This window comes from Thunnus maccoyii, chromosome 6, assembly GCF_910596095.1.
Source record: "Thunnus maccoyii chromosome 6, fThuMac1.1, whole genome shotgun sequence".
In the NCBI taxonomy this organism is placed as follows: Eukaryota; Metazoa; Chordata; class Actinopteri; order Scombriformes; family Scombridae; genus Thunnus; species Thunnus maccoyii.
In genome coordinates, this window is record NC_056538.1 from 29,515,526 (window position 1) to 29,533,172 (window position 17,647).

The window sequence follows — 17,647 nt, forward strand, 5'->3', positions numbered from 1 at the left end:
ACCATCCAGTTTTGAGCCATGAATATAATTTTTAGATGAAACACTTATTGCTACATTATTGATAAGGTATTCCAGTATTACTTTCCTTTTATAATTCGCATTAACACTTAAAATCAAGATTTTTATTAGCTTAAATATGTTACTATGCTTTATTTTATAGATTAATGTTTATTGCATCCCTGTACACACATCTTGAATTTCATATTAGTGAAACAGTTACCCCCCCTCACATACACATAAACCCCTCAACTGCCTCCGCTGTTGTATGTGTAAGACGACGTTAGCAGCTCTGAGGTCAGTGTCACCGAGCTGTTTTCCTGCCTGCACGCTGAGCTCTCTGTCTGCCTCTCAGCGACTCTGCCATTACCTCATTACAGTCACAAGGATCTGTGTGCACGGGCATCGCTACATGTGTATATGTGTGTGTGTGTTTCTTGGCTTAATGGGTGTGTATTGAGACCTGCTGGTCTGGAGCAGAATCAGGAGAACATATTGTGTGTCGATATGGTAAGCAGACGAGGCCTGGGCTGAAACCACAGCAGAACAGAGAGGAAACAGAATCAGCTGTCTCGCAGTAACAGTTCAGTTCAGGTCATAAGAGGTCATCATAACAATGAGAGACAAGCTTCAATATTCTTTAAATACATGTTAAATCTATTTTATTAATATTGTAGCCTTTACAGATTTATATCCAACAATGTTACAGGAGTGAAATGCTAAACTATTTTTAACATTGAGAGCAAATAAAACAAACAAAACATAAAATACCCAAAAACATAGAGTACAGCATCACTCCAGAGGGTTAATTTTACATTTTTACTATTTTTCATCTATGTGGCATTTAGCTTTTACATCCCAGCTGACTGAGCAGACACAAACAAAAACATTTCTCTACCAACAGCTTTCATAATCAGCATTAAAAGAGAGATGACTGAGGGTTTTAATCCCATCAGATGTTATATTTTTCAGGTGTTAAATCACTTGTTTTCGATTGGATCTGCTGCTTGACGCTGTAATGGGAAATTGCTGATCACTCAATAAACACACAAAGAGAGCATTGTCAGGTTATGAAATAGTGTAATCAAATAATACAATCAGAAGTATAATGCATCATAGTTCTGGAGACAAAGATACATACCACCTAGCTATCTTTTCTTTGTCTGAAAGGTTGGCACTTAACCAATCCCTTAAATACTGCTCGTACAGAATTTAAGTACTGTTTACTGTTTACTAACCTTACAGGTCAGCAACCAACCCTCAGATAGAAACATAAGTCAAAAGTTCAGCTAACCTAGGAACAAACTTTCTTCACGACCATATATGACAGTACATAAGTATGCACCAAGTAGCATCACTACTATATTAAATTAAGGACAAACCACACTATCCTCTAAAGCTTATCAGTTTTACACATAAACATCTACATAACTACAGTTTATCTTATCACTGGCTCAGGTAAAGGTATAACAGAATAAACTTAACTGTTAGACACACAACTGCCTCATCTTACACAGCAAAGAACTAAGTTTAGAATAGACATGGCACAGAAGAATTTAGAACATGTGTGAAACATAAACTAACACTAAACTGAACTTAAACACTGTCTGAAACATGTATGATATATTGAAGAAATACATCAAATGATAACCTGTTATTCAGTTTTCTTTTACAACGCTGCTGCATTGTCTTGTGACCTTATATGACATTGACAGGCTGGTAGAAGTCCTACAGTTTACGTTTTTTCAGATCTTATCTACATTAAGTAGGAAGAAAAATAAGTTCTGCCTCAAAAACCCAAAGAAATTGACTCTTAAAAACTTTGTTATTGAATATTGCAAGTAAAAAATCCTCTCTTCCCTCCCTTTCTGTATCGCTTTCTAACTGCATGTAGATTATTAACCTATCCTGTCTGTTTCCACCATCACACCAGGTGGAACAGCATCGTGGAGTTGGTTGAGCAGAAGAAGGACCAGCTGGACTCGATGTTACGTCTGCAGAACTACCTGCTGGAATGTGCCGAGATCAAGTCCCAGATCCAGGACAAGAGAAAAGCCATCGACGCCACTCAGTACGTGGGCAGTGACCTGGGAGGAGTCCTGGCTCTGCAGAGACGTCTCTCCACCATGGAGGGAGCGCTGTCTGTCCTTGAGCCTAAACTGCTGCATCTGCAGGTAGGGCACGGTGGAAAAATACAGTGACTGTACAAAAATGTTAAAGGAAGACGTGATTCAACTGTGAAAAGGACAGCGTTTCAGCTTTTGATGATTATTGATTTATTCCTCGAGTAACACGTTATTTTTAAAAAATGAACAAATGTACGAAAGGTACAAAAATGTGGAGGTGATTTCATTATGCAGCTTAAAAGCCTTGAATCACCCAAATGCCTTTTTTCTGTCGGGTGATGTAGGAGGAGGCGGAGCACCTGGCCACCGCCCACCCGGCTCGAGCCATGGAGGTTCTGGTGCCGTTTGATGGCATCAGCGTGGAGTGGGAGGAGCTGAAACGGACCCTGCAGGGCTGTGAGGACTCGCTGATGGTGGCTAGCAGGCTGCAGAGCTTCATACAGGTACGCAGGGGTAGTTCATACATCAGTAAGAAATCTATGACTCAGATTGACTTTTACTGATAATCAATAGGAAATGCAACAGTATGTTTCTGGCTCTGCTGTCATACTGTCCTGTACCTGACAAATAGTAAAGTTATAATTTTAAAACTACTGGGATAAACAGTGTAAATATACAATACTGCTTTGAGATACAAGTAATCTCAGAACCTGTTTCAGTAATAATTGATCACTGGTATTGATCAGCAACCCTTTCAATTCTGTGCAGACTACTACTACTACTACTCTGCTAGTTTTGTGCTATATATAGGCTAATAGAAACCTTACTTATTGGCCCCTTTAAGGAAACACTTGCTTAATGTTTTAATTTAGAAACAAAGTTCTTAAATTATAATCACTCATTCTCACATAGATTCATGACAACTGTAAACTTCAGGTGTAATATTTGTAGTTTAAGGAAGGGTTGGATGTTTTTCTTGTACTTGGAAAAATCTGAGCAGAGGGGTGAAGAGACGTCAATCAAAATTTATCAGCCAACAATTAGCAGCAGTGGTATCTGACACTAAAAAGTAAGCGATAGTCTGGAAACAAACTGCATGATCTTCAGGCCAAATGTCTGTTTATGATGTGTTAAGGAGGCGCAATCACTTGGAAGTATTCTTTATCAACACATTTGTCAGTCTGCACTAACTTCTATAGGGTAGATTGGGGAACAATCGATTAGATTAAATGTAAATCGTGTTCCTCTCGCCGTCCTCCAGGACCTGGACTCATTCCTCACCTGGTTGGTCCAGACGCAGACATCTGCTGCCTCAGACCAGTTGCCCAACGACCTGGAGGAGGCCGAGAAACTCATCAACAAACACGCTGCCCTCAAGGAGGAGATCGGACGGTTGGTTACTTCAGGACAACAAAAGTCTTCTTCTTGTTTAAACATTATCGTCTTTAACGTCTTAAAAATACATCAGGTGACCAGAGAATAATTGAGCACGCATCTGTCGTCGTCCTCGCAGGTACGAAGAGGACTACGAGCGTCTGCAGGCCATGAACGAGCTCCTGGAGTCTGAGGAGGCTCCTCTCCCTCAGGCCGCCCTGCAACAGTGGCTCCAGAAGCTCGACGTCGGCTGGAACAAACTGCTGGAGATGTGGGAGAGCAGGAGAGAAGTTCTGGTCCAGGCTCACATCTTCCATCTGTTCCTGCGAGACGTCAAACAGGCTGAGTCCTTCCTCAACAACCAGGTGAGTAAAACAAGAGACTTAACAAGTGGTCAGAGTGAAAAAGGATGGATATTTTAGCTAAACTAGTGGTGATCATTGGACGACAGTATAATTTAACTCCTTATCCCTCCATCTACCTGATGTACTTTACATCTAGCAAAGCCTCCTCTATTATCTCCAGCCTGGAAATCAGCTTATCTCAAATAACTACAGAGTTATTCTCAACATTAGAAATGTTCAGTTAAATTATGCTTGGCAGCGAGATGAAAACAGCAGCTGCGTGCAACATGTATGATGTGTTTTTATCTCATGTGGCTGTTTTTTTTTTTTTTTATGAGCTCGTCTGGCTCCCGTGGATGCAGATACGAATCTCCCTCGGTGCGCTTACCCTTTTCATCTTATTTTTTTTTCTTCTGATGGTGGCAGACCAGAAAGGAGCAACATGCACCACAGAGAAAAAAGAGTATGCTCAAACAGCGTCGCCATTTAGATTGTCAGGTTTTTTTTAAAAAATATTTGTGGGCCAGAAATAGAAATAAACATAGAAATGTAACAGTGAGGCAACCTGAGAGGCAGGAAAAAAACTGAAAAAGTAGACATATCTTCTTATAACATGAAGAACAGACATACTGTATGTATCAGCCTTCCTCAAAACCCTTTAGCACCTAGTGTGTGAGCAAACTTTGATGTGTATAAAACTCTAAAAACTCTACGATAATCATCAGTGACGTGACAAATCATTTCTTAATCTTTCGATGTTCTCCTCTCTTAGTGTGCAGGAGTTTGTTTGGTTTTTCTATCACATCAACTAAACATCCTGGTGTCTGCATGAACAACAGTGTTCCCTTCTGGCTGCAGCAGAGATGCACAGAGCATCAACTAGACTGGGTGTGGTCATTTGAAAGCTACCGAAGTCCGTTCAGAGAGAAAGAGAAAAGAAGAGAGAGAGAGGGAGAGGATGTGTGTGTGTGTGTGTGTGTCAGCAGGTGTCTTTCTGCAGAGTGTCCCTGCGTTATGTGATATTAGAGCAGGAGATGTCGATGCAGCAGCTTCTAGTAACTCTAGATCTATATTATGGCTTCATGATAAAGTGTAGGAGGAGGAACTGTTGGCAGCCTCCTGATGCTGAAGAGTGTGTACGTGTGTTTCTATTGTGTTAACAATATGTGTTGGTATTTATAGGCTTCCTGTCATTGGCTAAAATCTGTTCATGATCTGTAAATTACCCAAATATTTGGTTTGCAAATATCCTCTCTAGGATCTTGTGTGATTGTCTTACTTTAAAGGTGCAGTGTGTAGAATTTAGTGGCATCTAGTGGAGCAAACTCTTCAGAAATGGAATATAATATTCATATTTTAATTAGTGTGAAATCACCTGAAAATAAGAGCTGTTGTGTTTTCGTTACCTTAGAATGAGCCCTTTATATCTACGTAAGGAGGAGGTCCTCTTCTACGGAGGCTGCCTTGCTGTACCGCCATGTTTCTACAGTAGCCCAGAGCGGACAAACTGAACGCCAGCTCTAGAGAGAGTTTCTACATGCTTGGAAAGGAGAGGCAGAGGGGAGGGGTCTTCAGTTGGTTGCAATCTGCAACCTCACCGCTAGATATCACTAATCCTACACACTGGTCCTTTAACAAAATATGATGATGTAATTAATTTTGCAAATATATTAAGCGGTGCGAATGATGTGCATATAATTTAAGTGCAGCTTTTAATGTTTTTAATCCCATCTCATTTTCATCTAATGAATATGGACTGTAGTAGCAGTTTTAGCAGCAACTGGCACAAGCAGAAATTACAGAAGGCAGCAGCAGCAGCGGTATTTTTAAATTCCCTTAAAGCAAATCTTTGGAATTAAATGATCACAGTCTTTCATGTTGCCATGTAATTATGATTTCAGTACATTTCAAGCTCTACAGAGCAGCCTGTGTCATTAAGTGCAGAGCAACAGTCAGACTCGTCTCTAACAGTCTACATCTCCGTATTCAATCTCAGTATTACATATGAGAGGGTTGTTTTTCTAATCTGAAATGTCACAAGCTGCCCCTGACTCTGTGTGTGTGCGTGTGTGCGTGTGTGTGTGTAGGCCTGTGTGTTGGCCAGCACGAGTGTCTCTTTTGGTTTGCTAACAGATCTTTACCAGGAACCAGTTCTCCTTATTAGCCCGGGGGGGCTGATTTAGAGAGAAGAGCATTTCTTCTTCAATAAGAATCAAAGACGTTCTCGGCCATAGATCTGTATCTGCTTCTATCCGTTATTCCTGCCTCCGTTTAACTTATTTTCTCTACATCCAGAGACCATATACATCTATATGGTTTAATTGAGAATTTCAGTAACCCATCATATGAAATTCTCTGGTCTTAAATTATTGATTCAGTTTTTTATTTTCTCATAAAAAAAGCAAAACAATAAGAAAGCAAAGCAAATTTACTGGATTTGAATGTAAACTTTTAAAGGATGTCATCCTTAACAACCTTCATGCCTCTGAAGCTGTTTAATTTTTTTGTATCAGTAGTCTGTGCTTTTTTGTTTTACATAATACACCCACTGTTAATATTTTCATGGTGGAAAAAGCTGGTCATCTTTGGTGACTAAAACTTTCTGTTGAATTCCCTGCTAGCAGGATAGTTAGATGATTCAGTAGCAGTGTGTGGCAGGTTTCACTGCAGGCCAGGAAAACTGACAATAAAACGGTGAAATCATCTCTAGTTTGTCATATGAGCAACATTATTGAGTTGATATATTCAATATTAACTCTTATTTTGAAGAATCACTCTGATATCTTGATGTCCTGCTGTAGGCTCTTAACATTTTATTTTGTTAACCTTCTCATTTATCTTAATACTTAATCAGATCACGAATGACGAAACCACCTCTCCTCTCCCCGTCTTCGTCTTCCAGGAGTCGGCCCTCGCTCACGTGGAGCTGCCCACCACGGTGGAGACGGTCGAAGCCGCCATAAAGAAGCACAAGGACTTCACCACCACCATGGAGCTGAACCTGCACAGGATCAAAGCTGTGATCGAGGCTGGAGAGAGTCTGATCAGCCAGAGCAACATCTACTCCGAACGCATCAAGGAACGCATCGACACCCTCGCCAGCAGGTACGAGTAAGAAATAAAAGTAAGACAGGAAATGACATGTGCTGATGCTCTTAAGCTGAAGGCGACACCTGTCAATGTTTGACAGCTTTTGTAATATAAATGATGATACATTCGCAAAATCACACAAAGAAAAGCCTTTCCTGTTCTCTGATCTTATCATCGTATCGTCTTTTAGCTCTGGGATTTGTTTTCATGCTTATAAGCAGTAGGAATGTTTTTTCTCAAGGATTAATAAGTCAAACTGTGAATTTGTACAGACTCTTTAAGTAGTTGCTAGCTTATAAACACCCTCTGTCGTTTTATTTTCCTTTATTAAAAAGTCGGATATGATGAAACTTCTCCAAAGGCTTCAGGTTTCTTGCAGTCGTGAGTTCACACTGGTTTTGGCCTTTTTCAAACTGAGCGCCAACTGTCCTACTCGTACATCAAGCTGATTATAAAGAACAAAGATCTGAGTGGCACAATACAACAATAAGAAAAAAAGAATAATAGCAGCTAAAGAAGACGAAGCAGAGCGACTATAAATGAAACAAAACATAGAAAACAGAGCCTGGTCTGTTTTGTATAGAAAATGACACCTGACCATGAAATCTGTGTGATAGCTGAGGTGGTGGGAGTGTGTGTGTGTGTGTGTTGGTTGGGGGTGGGGGTCGTGTGTGTGTGTGTGTGTGTGTGTGTGTGTGTTGGTTGGGGGTTGGGGTGTATGTATGTGAATGTGTCCAACAATAGAAATGTGAAGAGCCATATGGTTTTTAGATTAAATTTACATGAATTAACTCTGTGGACATTTATTTTTTCTCCCATGGGGACAAATAAATTAGCATAGTGCAACATAATTATTTCAATGCGTTACGTACAGATGTTAGTTATAAATCATCTCACAGTTATTGCGTAAATAAAGGTGCTCTTTAATAAACAAATAATATCTGGTCTTGTTTGCTGCTGTCTACAAATATCAATATTAGACCTGTACATTTGAGGGCATCATGTGATTCCTCAGATATCATGTCTTACATGTATTGTAAGTCTCTTCTTCTTCTTCTTCTTCTTCACTATAATCTGTCAATCAACAAGGTTTATTTTTATCTGACAATTGACAAACTATTTTCACAACAAAGACAATCTGACAGTCACATCTAATAAAGAGGTAAAACATGATAAGTCAAAATATGGTACAAATAATGTTGCTTTTGCCCTCTGCTTTCATGGCTCAAGAATAAAATGCTTTATACAAACGGCTGCTCAATCGTTCATCCTCCATCACTAAGCTTTTAAAACTCTTACAGAGTGGGAATTTCCAACACAGAAAACAGTCAGAAAGTGTTGATTTTCAGAAAACTCAGCACTTAGTGAAGAAAGAAAAACTGTTGGAGCTGCTGTACATGTACACACAAAATTACGTGTCATATATAATTGTGTTGAAATTTTATTTATTGTAACTTGAAACTAAAACACCTGTTTTCACTCTCTCAGGGGAAACCAGAACAGAGAGCTGGCCCAGCAGTGGTTGGAAAAACTGAATGACCAGTGGGAACTTCAGAGGTTTCTCCAGGACTGTCATGAGGTAGGAGGCCAACAAACTGGTCTTAACTGGTCGACCTGTTAGAAACTTAAGACTCAGTCAAAATGCAACAAAACAGTTATTGTTTTTTAGGACCTCATCACCTGAATCATCTCGAGTTGCATCATTGAGGTACACACTCTTTTGATGAGAGAGATTTTGTGGAAAAAATCAAAACAAAAAACCTTTCATTGCATGTTCAGCCATGTTCCACTTAGATCTTAAAAGAGTGATAACTGCTGTTTAAAAGTCAAAAATGTCAATACAAACGAGCCAAATATATGAGTTTAAATTAGCGGCCTCAAGTCATGATAACTTAATATTAAAATGGAAATGTAAACTTTTTCCCCTGTCAGATTTCACCATCTTGTCTTTCATCACCAGAATCATATTCACATGTTAGAAACAGTTAAAACTGGCTTTTATCCAGTCTGTAATGGAATCACTTTGTAATAAGTTTGTAATAAGATGATAAGAAGATGGTATGAATGGTCTAAAGAAACATAAAGTGAATAATTATGAGAATGTATATACTTCTTTTTTTTTTCTTCTTTTTTTTCATCAGTTTAGTCTTTGCCCTTCATGATCAAATTAGTCTGACTCACCGGATGTACACTGTGGATATAAGCCTGCGATTGGCCGGCTATTTCAGGCAGCATTCTCCTCCCCTTTCCGCGTGTTACCATTTTCAAAATCCCCGTTGCTACGGGAAACAACAACATCCTGCAAGCTAGCAACCAACACGCTGGATGTGGCAAGTTATGTCTGCCTTTTTAAATCAGTAGAAATCATATCACATAGTCGACATACGTCTTTTAATGTTTCATGTGGCGTTTTCCTTTGCAGGGATTTAGCCGTTTAAAGCCCCCCCCCCTCCCCGACGCTATTTTAGCAATTGCACAGTCGCTGCATCCTGGGCTCAGAGCCCAAGACGATTGTGATTGGTTTAAAGAAATACAAACCAGCCAGAGCCAGACGTTTTTTTCTCCTTATAGTGGAATTGATAGTGGATGCAGCCAGACATTTCTCCAGCACTGGCACAGCTCTGTGGAGACACATCTGGCTATATGAGACTATGATCAAAGCTGCACTTCAACAGTAGCACTGTACATACTGTACTGGCATTACTGTGTGATCTCTGAGAAGAGCTCTGCAAACAAAAAATTGATTTTGAGGATCACTACTTTAATCCTAATTTAATTGTTGGATCCCGGTCCATACCTCATACGGCTCACCTCCGCTGGCTCGTGCGGTTTTTGCTCTCTCACCCTGCGGAGTCACCGGCTTCTTTCTGGGCCAAAACCTTGTTTAGTTTCAGCAACTTTCTCTCTTTGGCTCCGCTGAATAATTCATCAGCACAGCTCCTCATCACTAATTCAAAGGAGGACGAGTGTATCTCACTGTGTGTGTGTGTATGTGTGTATGTGTGTATGTGTGTGTGTGTGTGTGTGGCCTACAGTGGTACAGTGGGCCAGTGACACTGCGTCAGTCTGTATGAACCTGAGATCTCAGCTGGCAGGGTGTGTACCGCTGTTCGGTCCAGGCTGCATCCTCGTGTTTCCTGCTCTCCTGCTCTTCACTCGCCAACACATTTACACATAGTCGGATATTTTTGACACCAAAGTACACAAAGTGATCATGTGTATAGTTTATAATCTTTGACCTGGTCTGGATTAGTAGATATATGACACACTTTTGTTCGGAGTAATTTACAATGCTGCACAAGTTCAAGTACAAGATCAGGTGATGTTCCAGTGTTGATAAACCATTAGTGCAGGAGATGCTACAGGAAGTCATCAACATTAATGTTGGACTAACAAGTTTCACCTAATTTTCTAATACAAACAGTATAAAAAATAAAAGGTATACTAGAGTGAGTAGTTGAGCACCAGTACTGTTAGAGTAGAGACTCAAATTATATCAGCATTTATTACCACATACAAAATAAAACAGATTTTGATTGCATTTTATTTTTGTATTTTGTTTATTGTGCATTTTATTGTTAATTAAATACACAGAGACTTGTAAACAGTCACATGGCTCTCATGTAGATTTGTGACTACACACAATATTTGTTACCAGCTTATATAATGTACATCTTAAAGATTAAAAGTCCATCTTCAGGACTAAAGTGGATTGAAGAGGTGAACTCAATAATACTGTAGCTTTTTACCCGGATTCACCTCCTGCTCTGTTTGAAGAAAAGAGCAGGTGTATGCCCAAAGGCTGCACTACTGAACGCAGTGTGTCTCTATATAATAAATGTAAGATGCGCAAACTCGCTCTGCACACATTCCCTCCAGTCTTCAGCCTGTTTATGCTTTTCTTCTGTCAAGTCAGATATTATAGATTGATGCCTCGGACGAGTTATTATATACTGAGGAATAACAGTGTTAAGATCAGTTTTCTAACATTGTGTCTTATCTACAGTTATTAATAGGGTGTCTGCAGTGGATGAGAGGTCAAATACTCTCTACTTTATTGGAAGATAATCTGTTATTTGGGGTTTTAGTAGTCCTGCAAATAATGGTTATTTTTATTATTTATTAATCAGTTATTTCTGTTAGTTTAGTCAATACAGTGTAATAAATGTCTCTCACAATGACTGAGATCACCTCTTCAATCCCCTGAGTCCTGAGGATGGAGTTGTACTGTGGGTAAAGTGAAGGAGACGAGGTGAAGAGGGAGAGAGTCAAATTGATTGTTTTGTTCAACAGCTTTGACAGCCCAAATATATCCAGTATCCCAGAGACTCTTTGATGTCTGTTGATGGACTAAAAGTGAGACCAGCAGCTTAAAAATACCTGATGATGAAATCTCGATGACTCGGAGGCTTTGCGTCCTCCTCTGTCCCTCTCTCATTGTCCTTCCTTTCTCCTCTTCCCTCTCTTCTCTGTCCCGTTTTTTCTTTTCTTACGTCAGACATACTCCTCTACCTCCTCCTCCCCTCCTCCCTCATTCATTCTCATTCATTCTCTACGTCCCCCCCCCCCCCTTCCCTCAGCACACACACTCCCTCTCCTCCTCCTCCTCCTCCTCCTCCTCCTCCTCCTCCTTCATTCAATTCATTTACAGTCTCAAGGGGGACATCAGGCAGTGACCCTCCATGACCTCTGTGGTCATGACACCTGCGTGTTAGTGTGTGTGTTTATGTGCACTCCTTAAGAGTGTGTGTGTGTGAGCATACGCTCTCGTCTGCCTCTGCGTGTATGTGTGTGTGTGAATGTGTGAAGCGTGTTTACTCGTGTTAGCCGGCATGTCTTTACGTGTCTATATTGTGTGTGACAACTCCAGGGAGCGGTGACAAAGTGACAAAACAAAGAGGGGGCGTCGGACAGGAATCCAGCTCCGGTCCATTAAAGGAACGAGAGTCAGTCAGTCTATCAAAACTACAAATACATCATTCAGGATAAATCGCTGCCCCGTCCAATCCTCTGCTACCGCTCTCTTTCCTCCCACTATATCACCCCTCCTCCTTTTCTTTTGGTGTCCAAACCTTTACTGTTTCTTCTCTCTCTCTCTCTCTCTCTCTCTTTTCTCTCTCTCTCTGTGCTTTACCACTGCAGCAGCGTCAGGCAAGCTGGAGACAGAGAGTGCAGCTGCTTGGGACTGCTGCAGAGAGGAAGAGAGGGATGGTAGAGGAGGGGGGGGGGGGGGAGGCGGTGTGTGTAAGTGCAGGAGGATAAAACAAAAGCAGCTATAGAGGAGTCGTGAGCTCAGCTGTTTAGCAGAGACCGGCGTGCTTCAATCCCTTAAAAGAACAGAGAAAAAAAAAACCTGTTCTTCTGTTTTTCAGTCTTCCGTTCCCCTCGCACTCATACATCCCTCTGCTTTGACACATTTAAAGCCCACGTCCCCCCCCTACCCGTCCCCCACTCCACCTCCTCCAGCTCAGCATCATTAGCCGTGACTGGTGAGCCTTGAGGCGCTGCCTGCATCCCCTACCCCCCAAAAACCCAATCCTGGTCTTTTGCTCCTCCCTCTCCTCCACTCTCCTCCACTCTCTCTCTCTCTCTTTCAACCCGCCAGCCTGCCTGCTCACTCACTCGCCCGCCCGCTCGCTGAAGCTGTGAGGCAGGGGAGGGGCGCTTGTGCACCGGCTCGGCTGCCTGCCATTTTATTGTTTTGGGGAGGAGGATTTTTTTTTTTTTCTTCTTCTTCTTCTTCGTCTTCTGTCAGTCATCCTCATTCTCGCTCTTCTCGCTCGTCAGTGATCCGCCCCCGCCCCTCCCCTCTCTCTCTCCCGGTTGAGCGTACAGCAAGTTCTCAGCAAGCCAGGCAAGGAGAATGAGAGAGAAGAGAAAGAGAGAGGGGAGCGCAGCCTCAGTTTGATGTCTCCAGTCTGTCTCCTCAGCCTCCGATATTGTTGTTGATATTTACCTTCCGGTGTTTTCATCTCCGCACACCTTTTTTGTGCCGCTGCCTCGTGTTCGGCTCTCTCCGGAAGGCATCTGTCTGTCTTTCTGTCTGGGGCTCTCCTCTTTCCTCTTTCCCTTGTCCTCTCTCCATCTGGCTCTGCGGCGGAGAGCGTCTTTGCATGAGTGTGACGGCAGACCAGCGAGGATGCGGATACCAGCGGCTGCCTGCGGCTGCCACAACCCCGTGGGCTGTTCCTGTTAAACGCCGTCGGTAAACGAGTTTTTCGCCGTACAGTTGCACAGTTGGGTTCAGGGGAGAGAGAGGGGATAAAAGTACAGGTGGAGATGTGGGATGCAGTTGTGAGGATGTTGATACCGGAGATGATGCTGACTTGAATATGTTGTTGATGCTGTCAGCGCAGGCGTGAGATCTTTACACCGTGTGTTCGCCTCGTGCGGACACAGTCTGTTCAAGCAAAAATGTGCAGATTTTTACTCTTGGATGGGGGAGTGGAGGTGTGTGTGTGTGTGTGTGTGTGTGGGTTGGTTGCTGTGTGGGTGTGTGTTGAGATCTGTTGTGTTGTGTGTACATGTGAGTTCCTGCCGCCATGCTTGTTGGTACACGTGTGTCTGCCTACATGTGGCTGCTGCGCGACATTAAATATTCATGTCTGTGTGTTTGACCTTGTATTTCTCGCCGTATGTGTCGCTGGCATGTGTGTGTGTGTATTTATCAACAGAACGCCATCCTGTTTTTATTTTGCTTCTTCACATAACAGAAGCTACTAAAGAGATATGTGTGAATTATGATAATGTATGGTGAACGTGTGTTTCTCTTATGCAATCGAGTATACGTTTCCTTTACAATTTCAACATGCACCAATTTGTGTGTGAATGTGTATCCAAATAAGTTTCTACTCACCAACAGTTATCTAAAATATGTATATACAGCATGTACAGTATCTGGTATTGACACCTCTCTCTCTCTCTCTCTCTCTCTCTCTCTCTCTCTCTCTCTCACTCTCTTCTTAACTCTCTCGCTCAGCTTGGGGACTGGGTGTGTGAGAAGATGCTGATGGCGAGGGACAGCAGCCGAGACGAGACCCAGAAGCTTCATAAGAAATGGCTGAAGCACCAGGCTTTCATGGCTGAACTGGCACAGAACAAGGAATGGCTGGATAAGATTGAGAAGGTGAGTCCAAAAAGATGTTTTGGCGCTTTTGTTTCTCTTCTCTGAAGGTTTACAAGGTGATTCTGGTGTTACGTGAGTTTCATGACATTTGACTCCTTGAAACTGGATAAAACATCTCTGTGGAAGTTATTTATATGGACTTTGGCCCACTGAACTACTAGTGAAACCTTACATATCATGATTTTTGTAATAGTGACACTTGAGACAGTTCAGAGTGAGCCAAATACAGGTAAACATAACAAACAAATGACTGTCAATCAGAAGTATTTGTCACTGTGTCTATCACATGTCTGTTAGTTTGTTTTAGATTTTTTTTGGCAGATGTTGTTCCAAACTTGCATAATAAATTATTTTGTAGTTTTTTGACTAATGCCTCTGCAGTTGCGACACAGATTATTTGGCATCTTTCAAGCTTTCAAGTTTGTTGTTATAAGTTAATTTGAAACCTCACATATCAAATATTAGACGTCTTTCAAAGTTGTGAGACACACTTTTATAGCAGAGTTTGATTTGTTGTTATCAACTACACCCAGACTTAAAGTTATTTTTCCACAGAGTCTAGAACAAAAGGATAAGTTTATACATATATCATCATTTTAAATCATGTTGATGTTTACAGTAAATGCCAGCCAGCTTACTGAGCTAATGGATAATAAGAGGAAACAATGTTGATTTCCGGTCTAGTGTGAATCACTGGTTATATTAATGTGTGTTTGGAAAGATTAATAGCAGCTGTCAAATATCTGTTTGGTCACTGAAGGTTAGCTTTTACTTATATAATTTTAAAGAGAAAAGTGACCTCTTGTGTCTGTTTCCCTTCAGACAAGCATCATTGATGTAAACAAAGCTTTTCATTACCTCCTGCCAGTTTTATTTTAAATTGTTTTATATGATTGGTACTTGTATCAAACACTAAAGCTCTAAACTCATTATCAAAAGCGTAACAAAGCCAATGGCAAGGACAGAAAGTATTACAGAAGGGTTTTAAATAGAGAGTGGAGCGCTGTAACCTTCACCACTGCTCTGGTCCCTGATAGGATCTGTTTAATATTAAGGAGATTTATAGAGCACATCAGCCTGTCGTCTGAAGACTCGACTCGACACAGACGTAATTGGGTTAGCCAGTGTTTCCCCCAGCTGCACATCCAGTTTCCATTGGTTGACTTTGGGCTGTTGCGCTCACACCTCTGACTCGCTGCTATGACATGAATCTGGGTGTGTACAGTCATTACTGTTGTTGAGTGTCACATTTCCTCAGGCCGTCTTCATCTCGTCACTGATTTGTGGCCCTATTTTGGGGCAAAGTCACACGTAGAGATGTGAGGAAGCGTGTGCCTCTGTGTTTGACTTCAGTTGAAATTTCCAGAGGCCTTTTACACTCTAAATGTTATGATCCCCCGAGAACATGAACACTATTTCTGCAAAATAAATTATCAAAGGTTGCGTACGTACATCGCAAGAAAATTAATCAAAGGCACAGAGGAGATATTACTCTAAAAGATGAAATGATGTCGTCCTGGCAGGGTTTATTTGTAGAATACAAGGTCTACATGACCTCCTGAAGTGCCACTTTGTGTTGAAATACAACAAAAGTAAACTATTGAGTAACTTGCTTCATGACCAGGTCACATAGACAGTTGGTGGCTAGCGTTCAGCAGTCTCTCTGTGCCTGTTATCAGTACAAAATTAGATATTGTATGAGATGACCCTTGTATGGGAAGTGAGTGGCTTTGACGGGACATATGGACACCAATGAACCCCTGTAGAACATCCAACCTGTGAACGGCTGCAGTTCTATGTGTATAAAGTGTATAATAGGAACAAATCTTGGCAGTACATCTGTTCTGAGGAAGACCAAAGAACTATCTCTGGTGAAAAAACACTGCACTGAAGCTCATTATTATCATAACGCTTTACACCACATCAGTCGCGAAACATCATACTTTACTATAACAGCACATACAGTTGACTATGGCATCATAATGGCTTCATCCTCCGCAGTCTAATACTGGGCAGGGCTTGAAACTGAACTCCCCTGATGGGAGCAGAGCGAACGGAGCCAAGACACAGCACACTGCATTCTGTGTAATCCGTGCACATACAGCAAGTCACGGTCCAGACACTGGCAAGGATTACTGGTATGACGTACTTAGAAAGCGAGGTTAACTAATAATAACTAATATATTTGTAATTTCAGCTTGTACTGGGCAGAAACTAGAGCCAGTAAATGAATGGTATGGAGATAGAAGTCAACTAAATACTCATAGAACAACCTTTTCTGTCACTTTCCTGTTTCTGTTCATACCGTCAGAGCAGAAAAAGTAACATTGTGATTGATGACTATACAGGTAGGCTGTTTTTCTTCTATAGTGGGCACTGGGAAGTTTGTGTTTGTGTACACATAATAGCCTGTGTGTGTGTATTTCTATATCGTGGGCTTATAATGTGGGGAAATTGGTTGACTGATGGTATATCCCTGTAATGATAATATGCAGTAATATGATGTAGAGACAGCAGCACAGCGAGGCCTGAGAGCACTGAGCTGTTTCATTATAGATTCATAGGGCATGTGCTTATCTGTAAGCAGAGTTGGGTTACTGGAAAATGCTTACAGTGGAAAGAGAGAGAGAGTGACAGTGACAGAGGAGACAAGGAGGAGAAACGCTGCAGTTTCTTGTTTTTTGTGTTTTCAGTGTTTTTCTGCAAATTTTACTACGTTGTTTAAAATGTTCTGTATGGTAAACAAAAAAAGGAAAAGTTCCAAATTTTCAAAACTTTTGCTGTTGCTGAGACGTATAAAAGAGTCCGCTGTTGTTTTTTTTCCCCACAAGCTGAAGTATCTGAATATTACTGAGTGTATTTCTTTCTTTTCATCTTCAGATGAAAGTGTGTAATTTGACTGACAGTAAAAAACAATAACAACCTACTCAACTCTTGTCAAATCTTACACTAATCAAACACTATTCAAATCCTAAAATATTCCTATTTTTTGGTGGATTTTTATTGTTTTTTTCTATTCAATTTGACTGAATTTAATTCTTTGATATTCAAAATAAATAGTGATTGATTTGCTTTGTTTTGAGTAATAATATTAAGTTTTGTTTATACTTCAAGAGCCCAACCAGACTGTGTGCAGCTAAATCACATCATGTACAGCTACTGTTCACATTTCATGATCAGTCTCCTTTCCATCCTTTTTAATTTTTTTTATTCATATAGCCCAAATTCACACAAACATGTATCTATACAGTCAGCAATCAGTCATTTAGTATATCCACTGTGAAGACAGCTACACCAGATTGTTTTGTGTGTTTCTTCCACTTTAACAAAAATATACAAAGATCCTTCGTGGTCTGAAGAGCTGCTGCTGAAAGCTGAGGAGACAAAGGTTGAGACAGCATTTTTATTTTTGGTTTATTTTTACTTCAAGGAGGATCAGTGGAGGAATTGACCAAAATAAGACATTTACAGCAAGATAATTAGGGTTAGGGTTAGACGTTAGGGTTAGGAGCTAGTGAACATATTATACCAACATGATCCACACAAATACAGAAGTGCACAAGAGTGTGTGTGTAATGATGTGTGTTGTGCTGTAATGGTCCCAGCTCACAGTCCAGTCCCTGGTCTCCTTAGTAGCAGACTGTAGTCAC

General features: G+C 41.0%; 1 protein-coding gene across 9 annotated transcripts in view; it reads left to right on the forward strand.

Annotated features, from left to right (window-relative positions):
* The window catches only part of LOC121898380 (spectrin beta chain, non-erythrocytic 4-like), an 82,820-nt gene that overhangs the window by 32,618 nt on the left and 32,555 nt on the right, over positions 1–17,647 (forward strand). For 8 of the 9 annotated variants that reach the window (XM_042413392.1, XM_042413390.1, XM_042413394.1 and 5 more), the window contains 7 exons: positions 1,931–2,171; positions 2,408–2,566; positions 3,325–3,455; positions 3,577–3,802; positions 6,684–6,886; positions 8,360–8,450; positions 13,851–13,997. In XM_042413392.1, the coding sequence (XP_042269326.1) occupies positions 1,931–2,171; positions 2,408–2,566; positions 3,325–3,455; positions 3,577–3,802; positions 6,684–6,886; positions 8,360–8,450; positions 13,851–13,997 (1,198 nt within the window). Of the gene's footprint in view, positions 1–1,930; positions 2,172–2,407; positions 2,567–3,324; positions 3,456–3,576; positions 3,803–6,683; positions 6,887–8,359; positions 8,451–12,648; positions 13,077–13,850; positions 13,998–17,647 lie in introns of those variants that run through there. The other variant, XM_042413398.1, reaches the window with a different exon arrangement.